This window comes from Stenella coeruleoalba (assembly GCF_951394435.1).
Source record: "Stenella coeruleoalba genome assembly, chromosome: 10".
Taxonomy (NCBI): Eukaryota; Metazoa; Chordata; class Mammalia; order Artiodactyla; family Delphinidae; genus Stenella; species Stenella coeruleoalba.
In genome coordinates this window covers 68,864,038-68,885,761 of record NC_137156.1, presented here as the reverse complement: position 1 = coordinate 68,885,761, position 21,724 = coordinate 68,864,038, and the positions used below count along the sequence as shown (strand labels likewise).

Here is a 21,724-nt window from a genome sequence, read left to right as displayed (position 1 = left end):
GACTCAGCACTGAAGGTTAATTTAACAAAAATTGTGATGCAATTATAAAAGATGGAAGGAATGGACATGGGAAGGTTTTAAAGGTGCTAGACCTTTATGTAATATGATAGTACGTCAAAAATGTCTAAGATTAATATATCAAGAAATGGCTAAAAAATGTGCAGAGTAGTTGCCTTTAGGGAATAGGACTGGGGGTAGTGAAGGATGAATCAAGAGAGTATTTTTCCTTATAATCCCTTTAGTATTTCTTGATTTCTTTTTAAAGTATTATTTTGACCCCCACCGCCTCCTTGTGATTCCAAATAAATCTGGTCAAATCCAAATCACTGTGCACATTCAGATGTAAGTCTCCGGGGGTCAGCAACATTTAAACCAAGTTCGCAGCGAGACCCTGCGAACTCGGCACCTGGCAATGGTCCTGAGTTTCCCCCACTAATCCAAATCCCACAAAATCATTAAAAACAAACAAATGTTCTATTCAATTTATCCCAAGACCTTCTGCCAGGTTTCTGTCCTAGCTGTCTTGCTTAATGTCCTGGCATGGCCCCCTTACCTGAGCTAGAAATGCCCGAGCCACCAGACAGGAGGGTGTGAGTGGAGGTGTGTTAGGGTTAGGAAGGTATGCTAAAGACCAGGCTGCCTGGAGTGAGTGGAGCCCCTTCTGTCTCACGTGAGCACGGCAGTCCCTGGCCTTTGAGTCCAGGGCGCCAAGCCTTGCAATAGTGGCCTATTCTCAGTCCAGTGTGTTCTCCTTTGCTGGCTCACTTTCCTGATGAGATCCTGTGTGTTTATTTGCACAACGATGAAATTTCTGTCCCCGCAAAGTCGATTTATCTGCAAAATACTTCCCTCCAAAGCAACATGTCTAATTGAAAGTTCTACACTTAATTCACTGAATTTTATAGAGTAGAAAGGTGCATTTTCCTATTCCTTCACTCTAACCTCCAGATTCCTTAGTATGCTAGATAAATTCCAGAGTGAATGCTTAAGGAGACACCAATGGAGAGAAAACGTTTATTTGTATAATAACAAACGTGGGTGAAGTCAGAAGAGGTATATGAGAACAAGATCAAGGTGGAATAATCTTGCTGGAAAAAGAAGAGTAGAAAAGGCCCTCTGGGAATCAGGCAGAAAGAGCAGAGGTGCTCTCAAAGCCACAAATGCATCCTGTGGTTGGCATCAGGACTCTGCTCTGAACTCAAGTTCCCCTGGGACTTCTCTTTCTTTGGTTCAGAGTCTCACTGCTAGCCCCCTTTCCTTGGCTCACAGTGCCAAAGTGTTCCCTCCCTCAAACCTGATGGAGGAACACAGCTTTGTACTCAAATGTGCTTGGCAGCGACTAATCAGAAACTGTTACTTGGACTTTTTGCAGCTCTTAGTGATCTTGACACCCTTGGATCGCCAGGAGTGGCCCCTCGTCCTGCAACCAGAGGACTCTGGTTTTTCTAATGAGGAAGAGCCTGGTCAGTCAGTCGAAGAAGGGCCCGGATTCTCTTCCAGGCTGGTGTCTCTGCAAAAATGCCCCCTGGAGTGGAAAGTGCTGTTGCAACAGGGGATGTCACCTGAGTTTTCAGGTGTGTAGTCTGTGGTGAAAGAAAGGTGGGAGAGGCAAACTCGACCCTCTGTCTCTCTCCCAGGCACAGGTCCTTATGCCCCTCCCTAGCCGCTTTCCTCCCCAAACTAAAGTACCAACTAAAAGTCCCCATCTGATAGCACACCCTCCTCCTTTCCCAGGCACCATAAGTCCCCCGGACCCCTGACCCCCACCCCAGTTCTGAGACCAGACCACCCCTCCAGTCCCACCTGTGGCTTCAGCAGCAGGCGCACACTCCTCGCACTCCCATTTCTTACAGCTGGATATGAGAGAGGAGCAGTCCCTATGGGTTCCGTGGGATCCACATGTAGCACACAGAATGAGGCTCCACCTCCTATAGGAAGAGCCAAGGGAGGGTTGTGGGACAAATTTAACACTCACTACCACTCTTGGAATGTTCGCTGCAGGCCAGGCCTTTGATGAGGGCTCCCTGGGTATCTTTACTACACATTTTACCCGTGACAGAGATGTGGCTGAGTGCTGATCCCAAGACCTGCCGTCAGGCACAGCCACTCGCAAGGTAGATCGTGGAAGGAACTGGCCCTGAGTGTCTCTCCATGGGGCACAAGGAGAGTAGACCCTGCAGAGAGACCTGTTCACTTGTACATGAGTGAGTCCTGAGCTGATTAAGGATGGGACTCAGCAGCTATGTTCATCCTGAGGTCTGTAGACAAAAGTAAATTTCTTGCGCTTGATAACTGTGCAAGATCTAAGATGGCCCTGATGAGAGATCTTTCTGGCTATGAGGCTTTTCCTACCCTTCATCCTCAAAGCTGTCTCTGCCTTGTTCATACACACAGATGGGGGCATCACAATGCTGATAGCGCTCATACAACTCCGAGAAAGCCCCTGGCTCAAGTTCCCAGGCAGCGTCTCTGCAGTGGGAGAAGAAACAGTGAGTAAGGGACATATAATCAGGTGGTAAAACTTTTGTTCAACAGAACAAAGAAGTTCAACAGATTGCCTGAATACTTTCAGCAAGGCGGGGCTAGTGGCCTGGCAGTGGGAGAGGGGTGAAGCAGATAAGTGGAACACAGGTGTTCCTTAGTTCCACACTGGAATTCAAGAACTCAAGGAATTCTGACCCCCAAAGCACCTTTTTCAGAAACACGCCCACCACCCCTGCTTCACCCTCCCCCCATTTCTTTTTATAATTGAAAAGCTCTCCCTCCACCCTTCCCTCTTCACTGTACATCAGTGCTTCTGCTGCTTCCTCATTCTCTGAACTATCTTCACACTCACCTTCTCTCTAGAAACCTAGGCAACCCACTTCCTGGCTCAATTCCTGCTGTAAAGTTTCTACTACCTGTCTGGAATATGAATTCCCATTCTTAGCATTTCTTGAGGAAATTCTTCTCGATTGTTGCAATGTGGACATTTGAAGAAATGCTTTGCTGATGTGTGGGCATATTTCTGTAAGATAAACATGGAAGATAGTGTTTGTAAAAACACTATCTTTGCACACATTCTTCCCACCCCGCACCCTCGTCTCACAAAGAGGATGTTGCTAGGAGAGCTTGACTAAGGGTTACAGGACAAGGAATATGGATGGGCTGAGGAGAGGGCTGCAAATCCAGGCGTCAGACCAGGGACCAAAAGCTCAAGAGAGTGCCCAGGAGTGCCTCAGCTGTCATCTCCAGTCATGGGGCCTGGCAGTGCTCGACCCAGTAGGGGTCAGGTACCAAGAATACACATTTCCCTTTCCTTCAATCCCAGGAAGCATGGCTGATTTTGAGGCTACTTGACTCATTCTAGGATAAACTCATTCGCTCCAGCCATCCTGAGGATTTTGTTCAGTCTAAATCTTATGATAAAGTCCTACAGGTCAAGGATACCCAGAGACCAGGCTAACTTTCCTCTGGAATCAGTCCTGTATACAGGCCTGCAGCACAGAGCACAAAGGCTGAGATTGCCTGTGCATTCCCAGGGTGCTCAGAACTGGGCCATTGTGGAGGGTCCCCAGTCCAGGGAAAGCCCCACCTGTATGCACTTGCGGTGGTAGATGGTTTGGCTACAGCACGGACTCTGGATGTTTCCAACACTTGCTTGGGCTAAGTCTTCGCAGCACAAGACACAGCTTTCCTCCCCCACATTCTCCCATCGGATGTCCTGTGTTGGGCGATGTTTCCCACAAAATGATCTGTGGTAGAGTAAATAGACTTGGTTTCTGGTTTGTCACTGATGCAGTTTTCCAGCTGCCCGGCCTAGGAAGGGCAATCAACCACCCAGGCCAGTGTCCACTGAACCTCCACGCTAATGGGGGAGGAGGAGAAGCAGGGCGAAGAACAGCCACATTCCTTCTCATAGCTGCTTTCCCACTGAGCAAAGCTCCCGGGACTGTCTCCACAGCCTCCTGCTCCTGAAAGCCCCACTTAGTTCTGAGCAGCTAAGAACCCCAGCTGTTTGTAATTTAAGGAGGGGATGGGAAGCAAGAAGCAACCCCTGTGAAATCGCCAAGTCAAGATACTGTTTCTCATTATTGAATGGAGGAACAGATTCTCTGGTGAATCAAAACATGAGAACTGGACTCTGATTTCATTAGATGCTAAATAACAAATAGCAAAAGGGCAGCCCAACTTTCCTCCTTCATCACTCACTTGTACTCTCCAAAAAATTGTGAAAGGCAACCCCTTTCCTGGCCACAAGGAAAATGGAAGTTCCTGAGGCACTGATCCTTCTGGCAGTTGATGGCAGCTCCCTTTTTCTTGCACACAAAGCAGATCTGCAAATGAGATCCCAGGCAGTGCTCAGGGCCCTAAAACAGACAGACATTCTGTGGCACATCATTCTACGGAACGGAAATTTTTTGAAGCAACAGCCATTCTTCTTCCTCAGTGGACCTAGAAGCTCTAGGGTATGCCGAAGCTGAGCTCCAAGCAGCACTGAATTCTTTTTGGCTTTCTCAGGATGTTGCTCCCTCTCCTCACTTAGGATACTACACCCTAGAGAAGCATGGAACTTAAGAGAAGGACCAGTGGGAAATTCAAGAGTCCTCTGACTTTTAAACTAGCAACTAGGGAAAAGAATAGAAACAGGGATGATGAGAGGAGTATGAGAAGAGGCCTACCCCAAGGCCCCCATTTCAGGGGATTCTAACCTTCTTAGAGGCCCGGGATGCCTCCTTTTTGATGTCCTCAGGCAGGAATCCATAGAAACCTCTATTGGACTGGCCCCTCTGAGGCAGCTTGCTAGATAGGATCTAGAAGGTCAGCAGAACCAGGCTGTCAACACTGATGATCAGTGAAACAGTGCAGTGAGTGATGACAGGGTAAGAGAGCTGAGAAACAGAGCTTGGTGGAATATATATGCATTTACAGGGTAATTTATTTACTTAACAAGCCCTTACATAGCATAAGTGTTGGGTGCTCTAAGTGCTTTTCAAGTATGAACTCATTTAATCCTTGTAACAACCTTAAGAGGTAGGTACTATCATCATCCCCATTTTATAGGAGAAATAACGTGACAGGATCAAGAGCCCAGAACCTGGGCTCTTACCCACCTTTGTGCTACTCTGCCTTTCATTCACTGAGCACTACTTTTGTGTGCTGAGCACTTTGGAGAAACATTCCCTGTGTAGTGACTCATTGTCTGCTCACCACAACCCTGTGATACAGATGCCATTGTGATCCTCATCTTAGAGCCCACTGAGGTGTAGCGCAGCAAGTGACCCGGCTGGGGTCACCCAGAAAGGAGGCAGCAGAGTCGCCTTCACATGTGAGCCCACAGAACCCACACTCTCACTCTCCCGCTGTACTGCCCCTCAGTACAGAATAAATACTCTTCTCAGAGTGTATTCTCCACAGAAAGGGAAACAGGGCTTTCAAATCTCCTGACTGTAGTCATTCTGCCTTATAGGGGAAGGGGAGGAATTGAACTTTTCTTTAAAAACATACTTTAAAGGACCTTTTGTTTCTGAAAAGCCCCCAAAGCAGAGTCTAGAATGGGAAATCAAGGGAAAAGAAGCTAAACTGTTAGGTACCCATGAACAATGAATGTGTACATACTTTGGAAGAATGTCATACCTGAGCCCCACCCCAAGAAGCTTCCAAAAATATTAAGGAGGGTGCTGGACCTACTGCAGCAGTTACATGTAATATGTAATGGGGGCTGAGGTTATCTTAACATTATAGAAAAAGTGAGCCTACGAGGTTATCTTATTTTAACATTATAGAAAAAGTGAGCCTACAAGGTTGGATGACTTGAGGATGCTTGAATTATATCCCAATCAGGCTTAAAACATATCTATGTTAACAGTCTCTCAAGGCTTTAGGACTATATGAGTCCTTTTAAGTGTTATTAATATTTTCTACAATGAACATGTATAATTTCTACAAACAGAGAAATCAGTAGTGAAAGATTAAAAATAATCTAAATGTCCTTTAACAGGAGTTTAATACTTTTTGGTACACCTGTACCATGGAATACCAATTAGCTATTAAAAAAGTGTTCTATATGGAAACAGCTCCATAAATATATGAGGTAAAAAAAAGTAAAATACAAAACACTGTGTATAGTATGTTGAAAATTATATGCTTATAAATGCATTGAAATTAAACAAGACCTGACACCAAAACAAGACAGAACTTACAGGAGTGTAAAAGCACACACCAATTTTTCTTATGAGCATAGATACAAAAATGAAACAAAATATTGAATCCAGCACCATATAAAAAGGATTATACATCATGACCAGGCAGAATTTGTACCAGAAATGCAAGATTAGTTTAACATTGAAGTATTCAATCAATGTAACAAACCACATTCACAAAATAAAGAAGAAAAATCATGATCATCTCAACAGATGCAGAAAAAGCATCTGACAAATTCAGCACACATTCATAATACCCTCAGCAAACCAGAAATAAAAGGGAACTTCTCCAATCTGATAAAAAGCATCTAAGAAAAACCTACAGCTGACATCATATTTAATGGTGAAAAATTGGATGCTGTCCTCTAATGTTAGGAACAAGACACAATATTCACTCATACAACTTCTTTTCAATACTAGATTGAAGTTCCCAGCTATTACAATAAGGCAAGAAGAAGAATTAAAAGACATAAAGATTGGAAAGAAAGAACTGCCTTTATTCACACGTGATTGTATACACAGGAAATCCTAAGGCATTTACAAAAAAATTAAAAAATAAAAACTACTGAACTAATAAGTGAATTTAACAAGATTGCAGATACAAAATCAATGTACAAAAATAAACTGCATTTCTGTACACCAGCAACAAACTTGAAATGAAATTTTAAAATACCATTTATAATAGCATAGAAATCACAAAATATTTAGGAATACATTTAACAAAATATGTGCAAGACTTCTTCACTAAAAAAAAAAAATTGCTGAGATAAATTTTAAAAGACACAAATTAATGGGGAAATATATCATGTCCATGGACTGGAAGATTCAATATTGTTTGTCAATTCTTCCCAAATTGATCCATAAATTCAATGCAATCCCTATCACTATCCCAACAGGCTTTGTTTTAAACGAAAAATTGACAAACTAAATATAAAATGTATATGGAAAAGGAAAGCACCCGATAGCCAAAGCAATCTTGGAAAAGACTGCAGAACAAGACTTAATTTCAAGATGCTGTAAAGCCACAATAATCAAAACAGTGTGGTATTGGTAAGGATCAACACACAGATCTATGACATAAAATAAATCATCCAGATCCACAGATACATGGTCAACTGATTTTGACAAAGGCACTGAGGTAATTCAATGGGTAGGCAAAGATTTCTTGGGACACACAAACAAGCACTAACCATAAAAGGAAAAATAGATAAACTGGACTTCATCAAAATTAAAAACTTTTGTTCTTCGAAAGACATCATTAAGAAAATAAAAAGGCAGGGGGAAGGGGCAGCAGGCACCATGTTGGGCCATGAAGGTGGCAAGAAGAAGTCCTTGAAGCAGCCCAAGAAGCAAGCCAAGGAGATGGGGAAGGAAGATAAGGCACTCAAGCAGAAAAAGGAGGAGGAGCAGAAGAAACTCGAGGAGCTAAAAGGGAAGGGTGCAGGTAAAGGCCCCCTGGCCACAGGTGGAATTAAGAAATCTGGCAAAAAGTAAGCTGTTCCTGGAATTCCTTGGTGGTCCAGTGGTTAAGACTTGGCGCTTTCACTGCCACGGGCCCAGGTTCGATGCCTGGCCAGGGAACTAAGATCCCACAAGCTGCACAGCGTGGCCAAAAAATAAGTAAAATAAAATTTTTAAAAAGTAAGCTGTTCCTTGTGCCTGAGGCAATGATGATTCCATTCCTGTTTAAACATCTGGATTCCCTGCCATAACATCTGTCACCACCTATAGCTATAGCTTGGAACCTTTTGTACATTTAAGAATAAATTTTTGTAAAAAAAAAAGAAAATCATACAGTGGCTCATCTTGTCTATAGTTTTTCTCAGCCATTTTCTACCTTAGCTATGAGATCCGCATAAACCCAGCGCAGAATCCTGCCAAAGTGTGTTCCTAAGTCCTTGTTCTATCCTGAATTCTGCATCACCTGGAATGAAACCAACTCATTTGAAAAATAAAAAGAAAATTAAAAGGCAAATCACAGACTGGGAGAAAACAGTAAAAACACACATCTCTGAAAAAGGATTTGTAGCCAGAATATACCTGTGCCCCCGGCAATGGAAGTGCGGAGTCTTGACCACTGGACTGCCAGGGAAATCCCAAAACAACTCAACTTCTAAAATGGACAAAATATTTGTACCTACACTTCACAAACGGAAATATGTGAATGGCCAATAAGCACACAAAAAGAAGCTCAACATTTTAGGTCATCAGAAAAATGCAAATTAAAACAGCAATGAGATACCAAAACACACTTAGTAGAATGGCTAAAATTAAAAAGACTAACAACAACAAGTTGGGACAAGAATATTGTGCAAACAGAAATCTCATAAATTGCTAGTGGGATTGTAAACTGGTACAACCACTTTGGAAAGTGATCTGTCAACTTCACACAAAGTTAAACATAGTTAGTAATTTCACTCCTAGACATTTGCCCAAGAGAAGTGAAAACATGTTTTCACACAAAAAATTGTACGTGAATATGCGTAGCAGCTTTATTCATAATAGCCCCCAAATGAAAACAATTCAAATGTCCATCAGCAGGTGGATAAATAAGCAAATTATAATATATTCATACAACAGAATATAACTACACAATAAAAAGGCACAAGCTACCGACGCATGCAACATGGATCAGTCTTCAAAACACTGTGTTGAGTGAAAGAAGCCAGACACAAAAGAGTACAAATTGTATGGTTTCATTTATATGAAGTATAAGAATAGGCAAAAGTAACCTATGGATCAGAACAGTGATCACCTCTGAGGGAACTGACTGGAAGAGGGTAGGAGGGAATTTCTGGCCTGATAGAAATAATTATTTTGATGGGGGTAGTGTTTACATGGGGACATACTTTATATCCCCATGATATATGAGTTTATCAAAACTCATCAAACTGTATTCTTAAATGGGTACATTCTATAGCATACAAACTATATGTAATTTTAAAAGAATATCAGGAAAAAATAGCTGGAAGAACTGTTGGTAGAATTTGCTGCTGGGGAGAGGGAGAAGGACTGGGAATACTACTAGGGGAAGAGACTTTCTATTGTACATACTTTATACTGTTAGGATTTTACACCAGGTACACACATTACTTTTTAAAAATTAGATTTTAAAAGAAAAAAGCCATTAAGAAAAACAAGCAAACAGGGCAATGGATCTGAGGCTGGATGCAAAAACAGAGCACAGACTGTACAGCAAAGCCATAGGACATTCAAAGCAAAGGGGGCCTTATACTCACAAGACAGAAATAATGCACACTGAGATTGTCTTTCTGAAGAAATTCCCCTAATTTTTCGGGATCCCCAGGTTCTTGAAGGCATAGCCGGCAAACTGGAAGAAAGGATGTTAGGAATTCATTTTGGGAGCATAACGATCTAAGTATAAGGAGGAGTACAGTACTGGGAAGAGGGTCATTTTGACAAGGAGGAAGTTGGGATGAAGTGTTATTTGATATCAGTTAGGTTTTCATATAATTTTAGCCACATCTGAGGGAGTTGGCTGCAACTGCTCACTGAGATAAAAGATATACTTTTATCTCAAGTGGCTTTAATTAACTTGTTCCTTGAACTTTGGACATGACATTTAAAAATTACAGTCTCTGAGTTCTTCAGGATCTTAGAGATTCTGGGAAGGAACTGACAGTGAGAAGAGCAAGTTTGCTGCCCTACACAAATGGCCTTTGCTGAGGTCGGGAGGCAGCAGCCAAACAGAACCTCCAGTCTTTCTTACCAGGCCCTGAAGAAGGCTTCCTCTGGGTTACTCTCCTTGTCTTGGCAGATTTTCTATACAAGAGATGGAAAAAGTACAAGGTAGTCTTTGAGGATCCTGTTGGCATCTCTTGTAACATTTCCCTCAAAATGCTATCCATGGGTCTGATGAAGGACCAAAATAGCTAAAGACTAAGACATCAGTTTTCTTCTTCCCTTTCATATTTTTTGAAAGCACAAAACATGCCCATGGAATTATGTGAATTAAGTGAGATCATAGCCATCTTTCTGTTCTAGTGCCTCTATTGCCTGTGTTGACTGAATGAATGCAAGAACAAACCCCCTTTTATTCTTTTACTGTTTCTCCTGTCACCTACCCTGAATCTCAGGTGGTACCATGTTCACAAGGCATAATAAAATGATACTAAAATTGATTAAGAATTTCCTATTGCTAGGCAATATTCTTGGCTCTTTATATGTATTAGCTCAGTGAATCTACAGAATGTTCTAAAAAGTGGGTGCTATTATTATGCATTTTCCAGATGAGGAAACTGAGGCCTAAAGAAATGAAATAACCTGTCCCAGGTCACCTAGTTAGCAAGTGTTAGAGCCAGGATATGACTCTAGGCAGAAGGGCTCCACAGCCAGGACTTTGCCAGTAGGGACATCCCTGGGAGGATAGGTTACTGGGCAGCTTCCCAGGGACCACTGGTGTATGCTTCAACACTAACCAACCTTAGCCTCCAAGACCAAGCAAAGGGGACAAAAAATGAAGCATATACTACAGGCCATTGGACAATTTCTCCCAAACTCTCTTAAGTTGCCTACTCTACCTCAATCTTTGATGTTGCTTCTTCTTTGCTTTAATAGGCTTCATTTGCTGCTGCCTATCTTGAATTCTTCTATACTATAATGAGAACAATACCGGCTCTTCCAGCTATAAGTATAAACAAGTCAGCAATTAATTCTACATTTGGTTATCAAGTTCCACAGGGTCAAAGCAACAGTGCGCTTCACCTCCCCATCCATGTGACAGAATAAAAGCGACACGCCCAGTATCAATGCCAGTAATAGCCAATAATTATTAAATCATGCCCAGAACTGTTCTGGGCATTTTACATTCAACTCGAAAACCCCCCTGGCAATAGGTACCATTTTATCCCTATTTTCAAGATGAGACTGAGGCACAGAGAGGTCACACAGAGGCATTTGCTCAAGATCACAGTTACTGATACACCACAGCGGTATGAGAACTTTGAACTATTGCTTGAACTGGCTAACTTGTTCTTTGTTCTCTTTGTGCCTACTAAATGTATGAGGTAGCACTCAGGAAAAATGCCTCCTTCTGCCCCCAAGTTTAAGTTCCTTAATTCCACCCAGGAAAAGCTAGATTAGGTAGCTCTTTCCTAGGAAAAGGAGCCTGTGAGATTCTGGCTGCCTAAAGCGAGAACTCCCTCTAGTGAGAGCCAAGATATAACCCTGACAAATCACCCCTTGGCTCCTATTGTTTCTTTTCACCAGGCTCAGATGATCACTGAGGTCTGGCCTGTTCTCAGCCTTCCTCTAGATGTAAACCAAGGTTAAAAGGCCCAGAAGTGGAAAAGACACCCTGCCACTCCTCCCCCGACCAATGTCAGCTGGCTATAAATTCAGTTTTCATTGGTTAAGGGGGAAATCCCTGAATGGGAAGGGGGACAAAAGAAATAGAAAGCACTCCTCTGAAAGAAGGACTGTGTCAAGTCAGGGGAGAGGAGAAGGATAGCATTTCTTAGGAGAATTGAGTGAATTAAGTCAGTCCAGGGACACACACTCCAGTACCCATGTCCTCAGGCCACAGCTGGAGAGCATGAACATCTTTAGGGACTGTCAACTATTCTGCATGAACGTAACTACTCTGGCAACTAGCTGTTCTGCAAACTAAGGCTCCATCTCCTCTTCTAACCCATGAGTTGCACTTGCATTGGTAATGACACTTGATGGCTTTTTACTCAACAAAAGCACTTGGACAGGCTGGAAGAGGAGAGAGAAGGGCGTGCACCAGGGGATCCACTTTAGCTGGCTACTGAACAGTTCCGAGTCATTGGGGAAATCCAGATCTAGCAATAGAAATAAAACCTTGAAACGTCAGTTCTTTGAATCGCTGGACCAAGACGTTCCTTGAGCGGGATCCTACACACAGTGGTAGTTACAGGAAGACGCAAGGATCTTCAAAGCATGCGAGGAGGACGTTGCAAATGCTGGCTTCCACAAGCTGCTCAGTCTGAGATTTCCTAACCGAGCGGATGCTCCCTTGAAACGATTACCGAGTTGTTTCACTGGGTAAGTGCTGGGTAAAACTTGTCGAGAAAGTTAAAAATAAATAAGCGTGTTCGGCCCCGCCACCGCAAGAATAAACAATGATTTATTTGGAAAATACGAGTCGGTGTGGCCACAACCATCCCCCAGAGGTAACAGCCGAAGAAGGGGCTCAAGGAGCATCCCGCAGATGCCAGACCAGGCTCATGTCGCGCCTGCCGGGCTGCTGGTGCGAGGCCGGGCCGGAGGTCGCCTCGGCCGCTCACTCCTCACGGTAGCGCACGGGCGGCCGCTCCCGGCCAGGGCCGCCCGCCCAGCTATCGCCCAGGGCGCCGCTGTCCCGGAGCTTTATTCGTTGCCGCAAGCCGTGGTAGCTACCTCACGGGCCGCCGCCCCGCGCGGTGACTGCGCCGGCAAAGGGAGTGACAACGCAAACGGACACTGGGTCACGCGGACTGCGACCCACAGAGCCTGCAGCCGCGGGGAGCACAGCGACGCTGACAGCTGCGTAGAGTGGGACCGCTAACGGTAGCGCGCTAACGGCCGCGCGCCTGCCCCGCCCCTTCTCGCGCCACCGGCGCTCTAGCTCCGCCCCGACCTCTCGCCCTGCACTCCCGCGCGAGTTCGCCGGCGTCTGGAGTCGAAACTGCAGAAGACGAGGCCAGAGGCGGGGCGGCGATCGTCGCGCAGAGGTGACGTAGTGCCGCCGGCGCGGGCGGGTGACGCGCGGGGCCCGTTGTCTGTGTGTGGGGCTAGGGGCCCCGGGGGCGGCGGGGGCTCCCGGCGGGGGGCGGCGGTGGGTCGGGAGGGCCTGGACATGGCGCTGAGGGGCTGCCCCGCGGGAAGATGAATAAGGGCTGGCTGGAGCTGGAGAGCGACCCTGGTGAGGAGGGGACCGGGCAGGCCCGGAGCTGGGGAGGCCGGGTGGGTCCGAGACGCGCCTTTCTGACCACTACCCGCTCCTCTTGTCGCCCCACCCAGGCCTCTTCACCCTCCTGGTGGAAGATTTCGGTAAGAGCCTCTCCTACGCGCCGGAACCAGGCTGTGGGGGCCCACTCCTGGGCCCTCGCTCCACAGCCAGAGGCTACCCTTCCCGACTTCTTTCCTTACCTGATCGCAGGTGTCAAAGGGGTGCAGGTGGAGGAGATCTATGACCTTCAGAGCAAATGCCAGGGGTGAGTGGCTTGGCACGCGGCGTGGCTTCGGTCGCCCCTTACACCCCGAGGGCTAGGGAGGGACCCGGGAGAGAGTGCTCCTCAAGGGAGGAAGTATCAGAGGCTCCAAATTGTAAAATCTCGTATAAGGAAGCATCCCTCCTCTTTGGGTGCCTTCCTGATGAAGCTGGTGCTGTGCTTTTGCTTCTCCCAGTTTTCCCTCAACACTTCCCTTTATGTGGTAGCCTCTTCCCCTCAATACAAATTCTAACCATCTCTTGGATTAAATTCATCTGCTTTCTGGGGCCTTCCAGCCAGAAACCCCCTGCTCTTGACTCGGGTCACACTGTGCCTTTTGTGCAGCTGTAATTTATTAATGACTGCTTTACTGTGCCCATGTGCCAGTGGTTTTAATCCCCATACAGGGGTCTCATATTGATTGGTTGGTTTGTGGCATCTGACAAGGACTCTCTTGGGTGACCAAGGTCAGGGTCTTGTCTTGGTGGTCCTACAGAATAGAGGTGTGGAGGAACTGCTACAATGACTAAACGGAGAAGTCTGCTTCTTTCCCTTCAGGAAAGAACAGACTGATATGGGTGTTCATTAACTTCCCTGATTGCACTGGGGCCCAGGCCCTGGGCTTCACAAGTGAGAATTAGTGTTTAAATTCCTCATCACATTTATTGTTCTCGCCTTACCTTCTGTTCCTACCCGGTCCTGAGCCATCGTTCCAGCTTTTCTTATCCCAGAACCATAGACTTCATAAGGATACTGGGTGACTCCTGGAGCATCACAGCCAGAGGCTGATGCTTGACTCTGCCTGCAGTGGGCTTCTGGGGTGCGAGGGCGCAGGGCCACTTTGGGCAGCGTTGGGAAGAAGCCAAGGGAGAGGTGGGATCACAGGAAGGGCACCTGAGTGGTAACACAGTGCAAAGGAATAGGGGAGAGGAAAGGGAATGCAGATTGCCTACCCCCACTTGACTGGTCTAGCTCTGTCCCTTACTTTCCCCAGCCCCGTGTATGGATTCATCTTCCTGTTCAAATGGATCGAAGAGCGCCGATCCCGTCGCAAGGTCTCTACCTTGGTGGATGATACATCTGTGATTGATGATGATATTGTGAATAACATGTTCTTTGCCCACCAGGTCTGCTGGGCTCTGTGTTCTTTCTGGAGGGTGGGATGCTGCCGTTTTCTTCGCTTGGAAAGTGGAAGTGGGGAAAGGCAGAAGGAACTGAGCTCTTATTCACTAAAAAAGGGAGTCTCTTTAGAGCAGGGTGATGTCTGAGTCCATTCTCCATGTCCCCAGACTCCTGATGGGTACATAGTTGAGTGAACAAATGTTGGGTAAAGATGAGGGGAGTTGATGAGGATTGTCCAGACATGACTGTCCCTCTCTGAGTCCCCATTCCTGATGAGTATGGGCTTGGGGTGAGGGATGCTGTGGATGGGTGACTGTTCTTTGTTTCACAGCTGATCCCCAACTCTTGTGCCACTCATGCCCTGCTGAGCGTGCTCCTGAACTGCAGCAATGTGGACCTGGGGCCCACCCTGAGTCGCATGAAGGACTTCACCAAAGGCTTCAGCCCTGAGGTAGGCCACAGTGCCTTAATCCTGACAGCTGACTAGGCAGATGTGACCACCAGATCTACCACTGATAATGCCACTACACGGCATTTGGCACTATGAGGCTTTTTCAAATGATATTTACATTATACTTGACCTGTAAATTAATTGTGTAAGTCAACTTTTTTTTAAGGCCCAATTGTCAGAAAAGGAGATAGACCTAGGGAAGAGAGGAACGTTCCTTAAGTGACACCTTATTAGGACTTTATCAGGCAATGTTGTTCTCCAGTGTCCACTGATTACTGTGCAAGGCCAGTACAGCCCATCTTTTGGGGGCTCCAGAGCTCTTTTCTGCCCCCACTAGGCCTTCAGGAGAGGCCACCTGTGCTTCTTCAAGTTCCTGGAATGCCCCCAGGCCTGCTCTCCTGAGCTCTGTTTCCCACCCGAGGCCTGCCTGAGAAGTTGCTCTGATGTGGCCTTATTTTCTTCCCTCTAGAGCAAAGGATATGCGATTGGCAATGCTCCAGAGTTGGCCAAGGCACATAATAGCCATGCCAGGTGTGTGGGAGCTGTGGGAACTGATGGGGGTGGGGGCAAGGAAGGGGGTTGTACCATTCTGGGCACTGACTGTGTCCTTCCGCAGGCCTGAGCCACGCCATCTCCCCGAGAAGCAGAATGGCCTTAGTGCTGTGCGGACCATGGAGGCATTCCACTTTGTCAGCTATGTGCCTATCACAGGCCGGCTTTTTGAGCTGGATGGGCTGAAGGTTTACCCCATTGACCATGGTAGGCACTCTGAGCTGGGGGCCCATTGGATTTCTCTGCTTACCTCCTAAGGAGGTGGGGCTCAAGGTCCTCAAGCACTTGGGACCCAGTGGTGGGGCGTGGCGGGGGTGTCTTGAAGACGTGGTTCTGGCAGGATGGCACCCTGTACTGCATTGTCCAACTAGCCCCTGATTCTCTGGGTCACCTTCTCTCCATCATCCTTCCAACTCCTGGCCTGCCCGAGCTCCGGGCTTCCTACCTACTGACTCCTTGTCTTGGTTTCCCCAGGGCCTTGGGGGGAGGATGAGGAGTGGACAGACAAGGCCCGGAGGGTCATCATGGAGCGTATCGGCCTCGCCACTGCAGGGTAAGGGCCCTGAGCCTGCCCTAACTTCTGGAGCTGTGCCCCCATTGGGAGGGACACAGAAGAGGGAACCAAGGCAGAGAGAGGCCAGATGGCTTGTGCAAGGCCACGTGATGAATCTGGCAAGATCAGGATTAGATCTTGTGCTCCCAACTCTTTGCCCTATTTCCCACTCAGGCTGCGTGTGGCCTGCTTCAGGATAGCCTGGGGAGGGGCAGGCCCTGGTGGAGCCCCGGGTGGCCCACGTGTGCTGGCTCACTTCCTGACAGGCCCCTCAGGCAGCTTGTTGGAAGGCACCAGCTCAGGTGCCTGGTGTGCATGGCCAGCTACTGCCCGCCTGTTGGGGTGGGGCCTGTACCTGTGGCTGCAGGTGTGACTTCAGGGAGCCCTGCCAGGAGATCTGCCTCAACCTGATGGCGGGGCCAGGGTGAGAGCTGCTCTCACGGCCACGGCTGTGACTGCAGGGAGCCCTACCATGACATCCGCTTCAACCTGATGGCGGTGGTGCCCGACCGCAGGATCAAGTATGAGGCCAGGCTGCATGTTCTGAAGGTGAACCGTCAGACAGTACTGGAGGCCCTGCAGCAGGTGGGTACCCCTCCTGCCCAGGCCCTGCCTAGCCCAGCCACCCACTCCTTCCCTCCTCTGGGTCATCGGTGTCTGATTCCTACATTACTCTGTATTGTGGATCTGGGCTTCAATTAACCACTCCTTTCCTTTGCTCCCTTTGTGGGAAAGGTGATAGGACTTGGCATGGGGAGGGGGAGAATAGCCTCTGAAAGGAGGTTTGACTGTTGTTATTTCCCTTTAAGTGAGTGAGTAGAGCCAAGACCCTTAGCTGTCCAAGGTAGAAGCTAGGGTCTGCCTTCACTCCTCCACACCTTGGATTTTGATTTCAGCTGATTAGGGTAACGCAGCCAGAGCTGATTCAGACCCACAAGTCTCAAGAGTCACAGTTGCCTGAAGAGACCAAAGCAGTCAGCAGCAAGTCCCCTCTGGCCCTGGAAGCAAGCAGGGCCCCAGCGGCCTCTGAGGGCACCCACACAGGTATTGGAGCCTCTCATGGGCCTCAGAGCCACCCCAAGCAGAGCAAGTCTTTTTCTGTGGAGGCACTTGGGCAGTGGTTCAGAGGCTCCTGCAGGAGGTCTGAAGCCTGGTACCTACAGCCCTCTCCCCTCGGAACATGGAGGAAGAGCAGTCCCTCCCTAAACAAAGGCACCTGGAAAGGGCTGCCATTACCACAGTCCCCAAAGCCTTCTCCTTAATGTATATTCCCTTTCTAGCCTCTCTAGAAGTTTTTTTCTTTCTGCCTCCTTTTTTTCATCTCATCCTTTTCCTTTCTCACTGTGGCCCCATGACTTAGAGCTTGCTGACTCCACCCATCAGCTGTCTCTGCTGTTCTTCTCTGAGAAGGGAAGGGGAGCAGTACTGTGCCCCAGGACTGGGGAGACAGTGGGCTGAGGACAGCTTTTCTTGAGGGTCTGGCTGAAAGTCCTGCCCATGCCCCTTGCCCTCTCAGATGGTGTGGAGGAGGTGGCTGGTTCGTGCCCACAAGCCCCGACCCACAGCCCTCCCAGCAAACCCAAGCTGGTGGTGAAGCCTCCAGGGAGCAGCATCAATGGGGTTCCCCCAAACCCCACTCCTATCGTCCAGCGGCTGCCAGCCTTTCTGGACAATCACAACTATGCCAAGTCCCCCATGCAGGTAAGCTGGGAGGATTCCCTCCAGGATTCTTTTGAGAGGTTGCAACAGGCACTTTCCTCAGGTGATTCATTGGTGTTTGCCTTCTGTCGGGGCCTAGGTAACCACGTTCCTCTGTCTGATTCTCAGAAGCCCCTATGATGGCAGGGGTTGAGGGAGGCAGAGAGAGCTCCTCTGACTTTAAACTCAGTCTCATGGCTGTGGGGCTAAATGTTTAGGGCATGGGGTTGGATTCAGCTCTGTGGGTTGGGTTCTACTGGCAAAATAAATGCAGGTGTTTCAGGGCACTCTGTTTCTCTTAGAAGCCCTATGTAGGCAGGTAGTGTGGGTGGGCTCTGGAGCACCTGGAGGGAGTCAGTGGACTGAACCCGGAGAGCCATGTTGGCTTCCTGGCTGTGGCTGCTGTGTCCAGCCTGGCTTATGGCCGCCCTGGGTCTCTGCCCCAGGAGGAGGAAGACCTGGCAGCAGGTGTGGGCCGCAGCCGAGTTCCAGTCCGCCCACCCCAGCAGTACTCAGATGACGAGGACGACTACGAGGATGACGAGGAGGATGACGTGCAGAACACCAACTCCGCCATCAGGTTAGCCCCAGCTCTGTAAGGCTGGAGGCTGAGTGTTGCAGATCCTATCTTGAATCTTCCAGCCCAGAAAATGCCCTTCAGCAGATAATGCTGAATGCCTGCTGAGTGCAGGGCCCCGGGGAGGCTGACGTGAAGGGGCCGACTCCAGGTCCCAAGAAATTTTTGGAGGGCTTGGGCGAGGGCCGTGCACATTTAACCAGACATCAAGGCCTTTTGTCTAGGCCTTGGGAGATGGGGTGGGGGATATCTTTGCTGGAAGAACTGGCATTGGCAAAAGGCCAGAAGTGAGACAGCTGGAATAGAGGAGGTGTCCTTTGAGGACACCTGGCTGCAGCTGTCGAAGCTCAGTGTGCCAGCCTTGGCATGGCCAGGTCAGGCTGCTGGAGCTTCAGGGTCAGTCCCTGGAGGCCAAGATGTGTTCAGGTCATTCTGGGCGTTGCTGAACGTGGTCACCTGGCCCATTCCCTTGGCTTACCTTTCCTTGGGCCCCACAGGTATAAGCGAAAGGGGCCGGGGAAACCAGGGCCATTGAGTGGCTCTGGGGATGGGCAGCTGTCGGTGCTGCAGCCCAACACCATCAACGTCTTGGCCGAGAAGCTCAAAGAGTCCCAGAAAGACCTCTCAATTCCTCTGTCCATCAAGACGAGCAGCGGGGCCGGGAGTCCAGCTGTGGCAGTGCCCACGCACTCACAGCCCTCGCCCACCCCCAGCAATGAGAGCACTGACACAGCCTCTGAGATCGGCAGCGCTTTCAATTCGCCACTACGCTCGCCTATCCGCTCGGCCAACCCCACGCGGCCCTCTAGCCCCGTCACCTCCCACATCTCCAAGGTGCTTTTTGGAGAGGACGACAGCCTGCTGCGTGTTGACTGCATACGCTACAATCGTGCTGTACGCGACCTGGGTCCTGTCATCAGCACGGGCCTGCTGCACCTGGCTGAGGACGGTGTGCTGAGTCCTCTGGCACTGACAGGTGGGCCTTGGGCTGGCTCACTGGCCTCCCAGTGGCATACTGAGGAGGGAGGTGGCCAAGTGACCACCACGTGTCCTGCACTCTGATGGGTCTTCTCGTGCCTTCTCTTCCCAGAGAGTGGGAAGGGTTCCTCACCTTCCATCAGACCGAGCCAAGGCAGCCAGGGGTCTGGTAGCCCAGAGGAGAAAGAGGTGGTGGAGGCTGTGGATAGCAGAGAGAAGCCTGGGCTGGTCAGGCCTAGTGAGCCCTTGAGCGGGGAGAAGTACTCACCCAAGGTGAGCCCCTCTGCAGCTTTCTCTTCTAATACTGACAAGGGAAGGGCCTAGGGCACTGCTGCCCAGGTGCTGGGTTCCTAGTTGGTATTTTGGTGTGAAGGGTGGTGGCTGAAGCCAGGTGCCAGGAAGCCTGTCTGGGTTGGGTGGTGGCTGGGGCCTCAGTAGGCTCCCGGGACTCTGGCTGCTCGTCCTTGCCTCTAGCTGCCTGCTGGTAGTGGGGCTTTGGTGCTGGCCAGCCCCTGCACCACGGGTGCAATTGTTGGGTTTTGGCAGGAGCTGCTGGCACTGCTGAAGTGTGTGGAGGCTGAGATTGCAAACTACGAGGCCTGCCTCAAGGAAGAGGTGGAGAAGAGGAAGAAGTTCAAGGTGGGCCCTCTCTCCAGCTGCCTGGTCCTCTGCCCACCTGTCTTCCCAGAGGTGCGACCTGCTGGGGTCAGCTGGTGGCTGCTCTGGGGAGATGGCTGCAGCGTCCTCATGTCCTCACTCTTCTCTCCCACAGATCGACGACCAGAGAAGAACACACAACTACGATGAGTTCATCTGCACCTTCATCTCCATGCTGGCTCAGGAAGGTGAGGGGTCTCGCTGCTGCACCTTACTTGGCATGCCCTGCTCAGAGCCCTGGCCCTCAGGCCCCCTCCTTCAGGCCTCTGCTGGGGCTTGAGCAGACTGTAGTCTCAGGGAGGGCCGAGAGACCCTCAGCTTCTGACCGGAGGCTGTGGCCCGTTGAGCGAGTGGCTGCTGGGCATCCAGCCACCCGCTCAAGGGCCTGCGCCTCTCCACAGGCATGCTGGCCAACCTGGTGGAGCAGAACATCTCGGTGCGGCGGCGCCAGGGGGTCAGCATTGGCCGACTCCACAAGCAGCGGAAGCCTGACCGGCGGAAACGCTCACGCCCCTACAAGGCCAAGCGCCAGTGAGGACTGCTGGCCCTGACCCTGCCGCTCACTCTTGCCACATGGCCCTCACCAGGGCCCTCCCCTGCCCCACTCTCCCTCTTCCCAGTATTACCGAATAGTTCCAGTCAGAGAGCCCAGACCCTGGGAATAGGAGCCAGGCCAGGATTCTCTGCACGGTACCCCAGTGCCTGCCAGGGCAGGGCTGCCCCGTCATGCTCTGGAAGCAGGAGCTGGGGCACAGGGAGGTGCTGCAGCTTCCTCCACAGCCGGCTGTGGAGTGGCAGGACCTGGCCTTTCTGCCTGGGCAGCAGAATATATATTTTACCTACAGAGACGTCTATTTTTCTGGGCTCTAACCCATCTTGCCACCACTGTGTTGACATAGTCAGCTTCCTGACTCTGAGTTCTCTCCTAACAGCTGTCATCCTGGAGGGCCGGGGTCACTCCTGCAGGGTCACAGCTGGGGGCCCTGCTGCTCTGGCCCCAGTTGTCCCTGTTGCGAGAAAGCCAGGTCTGCTCTCCGTTCCTCCTGGGAGAGCTCCAAACTCAGGGACCTGGCTGCTGGGCTAGACTGGGAGTGGGGTATTCCAGCGGGGGCAGGGTGAGCAGCCTGCTTGGGTCCCATGGCCTGAGCAGAGAGGAGTGTTTGAGCTGTTTGGTGGCCTGGCTTTGGCCAGGCTTGGTAAGACTGCTCTCTGTGGCAAGGCCCTGGGCTCTTTGTCTTCAGTGTTGTGGCCCTGGCAAGGGGCCTGCTTTGGGCTCCTGGGCTCAGAGGAGCCTCTGCCCGCCCCTCAGTATTACCACGTCTCCCTCTTCTTAGAGACAGCAGAGACAGGGCTGCTTGCAGGAAGCTGGCACCACTCAGCTCTCCCTGCCATGCCAGCTTTCTCAGCTTCTGCAAGGCACTCAGGGTGGGGGACAATAGGACCAAGACAACCAGTTGGAACCCCATGTTCCCAGAGGGCCTGATGCCAATGGCTGATGGGCCCAGCACTGCCTCTGGAGCTCAGGCCCCAAACAGCCCCATGGCCTCTTCTAGGTGGCTTTGAAGGTGATCCAGGCGGGCCCCTTATGTGTACATAGTGACCAGGGTGGGGGCCAGCTGCCTCTGCGCTAAGCATAGCCCGACCCCTCTGGCCCCTGTAAATATTGGACTAATGAATGAATAAAACTCTCCTAAAAAATTAGCCCTCCTGTACTTGCTGGCCTGAGGTTTGTAGGCCAGGGCTGTGGTGGGAGTGAGGACCTAACCAGACCTGGGCCCA

General features: G+C 49.5%; 3 protein-coding genes across 5 annotated transcripts; 2 read left to right on the top strand and 1 right to left on the bottom strand.

The window, feature by feature from the left end:
• Nucleotides 1-1,093: 1,093 nt before the first annotated feature.
• PHF7 (PHD finger protein 7) lies at nucleotides 1,094-12,683 on the bottom strand. The gene is given in 12 exon segments (XM_079933541.1): nucleotides 1,094-1,464; nucleotides 1,468-1,583; nucleotides 1,804-1,928; nucleotides 2,353-2,469; nucleotides 2,901-3,007; nucleotides 3,575-3,734; nucleotides 4,192-4,316; nucleotides 4,692-4,793; nucleotides 9,422-9,513; nucleotides 9,913-9,965; nucleotides 10,724-10,827; nucleotides 12,006-12,683. Coding segments are annotated over 11 exon segments (1,152 nt in total). The 5' UTR covers nucleotides 10,768-10,827; nucleotides 12,006-12,683; the 3' UTR covers nucleotides 1,094-1,353.
• On the top strand, nucleotides 6,346-7,676 carry LOC307192793 (translation machinery-associated protein 7-like; the record flags this gene model as incomplete). Its single annotated transcript, XM_079934090.1, has 1 exon — nucleotides 6,346-7,676. Exon 1 carries the CDS (start codon nucleotides 7,329-7,331, stop codon nucleotides 7,674-7,676), a length of 348 nt encoding a protein of 115 aa, XP_079790216.1. The 5' UTR covers nucleotides 6,346-7,328.
• Nucleotides 12,684-12,982: 299 nt separating the features above from the next.
• BAP1 (BRCA1 associated deubiquitinase 1) lies at nucleotides 12,983-21,653 on the top strand. Of its 3 annotated transcripts, none has more exons than XM_079933626.1 (17): nucleotides 12,983-13,068; nucleotides 13,167-13,196; nucleotides 13,306-13,360; nucleotides 14,352-14,484; nucleotides 14,811-14,930; nucleotides 15,400-15,461; nucleotides 15,547-15,689; nucleotides 15,957-16,035; nucleotides 16,497-16,620; nucleotides 16,932-17,079; nucleotides 17,552-17,736; nucleotides 18,180-18,313; nucleotides 18,808-19,286; nucleotides 19,401-19,561; nucleotides 19,835-19,978; nucleotides 20,061-20,133; nucleotides 20,347-21,652. In XM_079933626.1, the coding sequence occupies exons 1-17, from the start codon at nucleotides 13,032-13,034 to the stop codon at nucleotides 20,478-20,480; spliced, it is 2,241 nt and encodes a 746-aa protein (XP_079789752.1). In that variant the 5' UTR covers nucleotides 12,983-13,031; the 3' UTR covers nucleotides 20,481-21,652. The 3 variants fall into 3 exon arrangements, with proteins under 3 accessions (XP_079789752.1, XP_079789753.1, XP_079789754.1); XM_079933627.1 differs by having other exon boundaries at nucleotides 19,835-19,927; nucleotides 20,347-21,651; XM_079933628.1 differs by lacking the exon at nucleotides 14,352-14,484 and having other exon boundaries at nucleotides 13,038-13,068; nucleotides 20,347-21,653.
• Nucleotides 21,654-21,724: the final 71 nt, after the last annotated feature.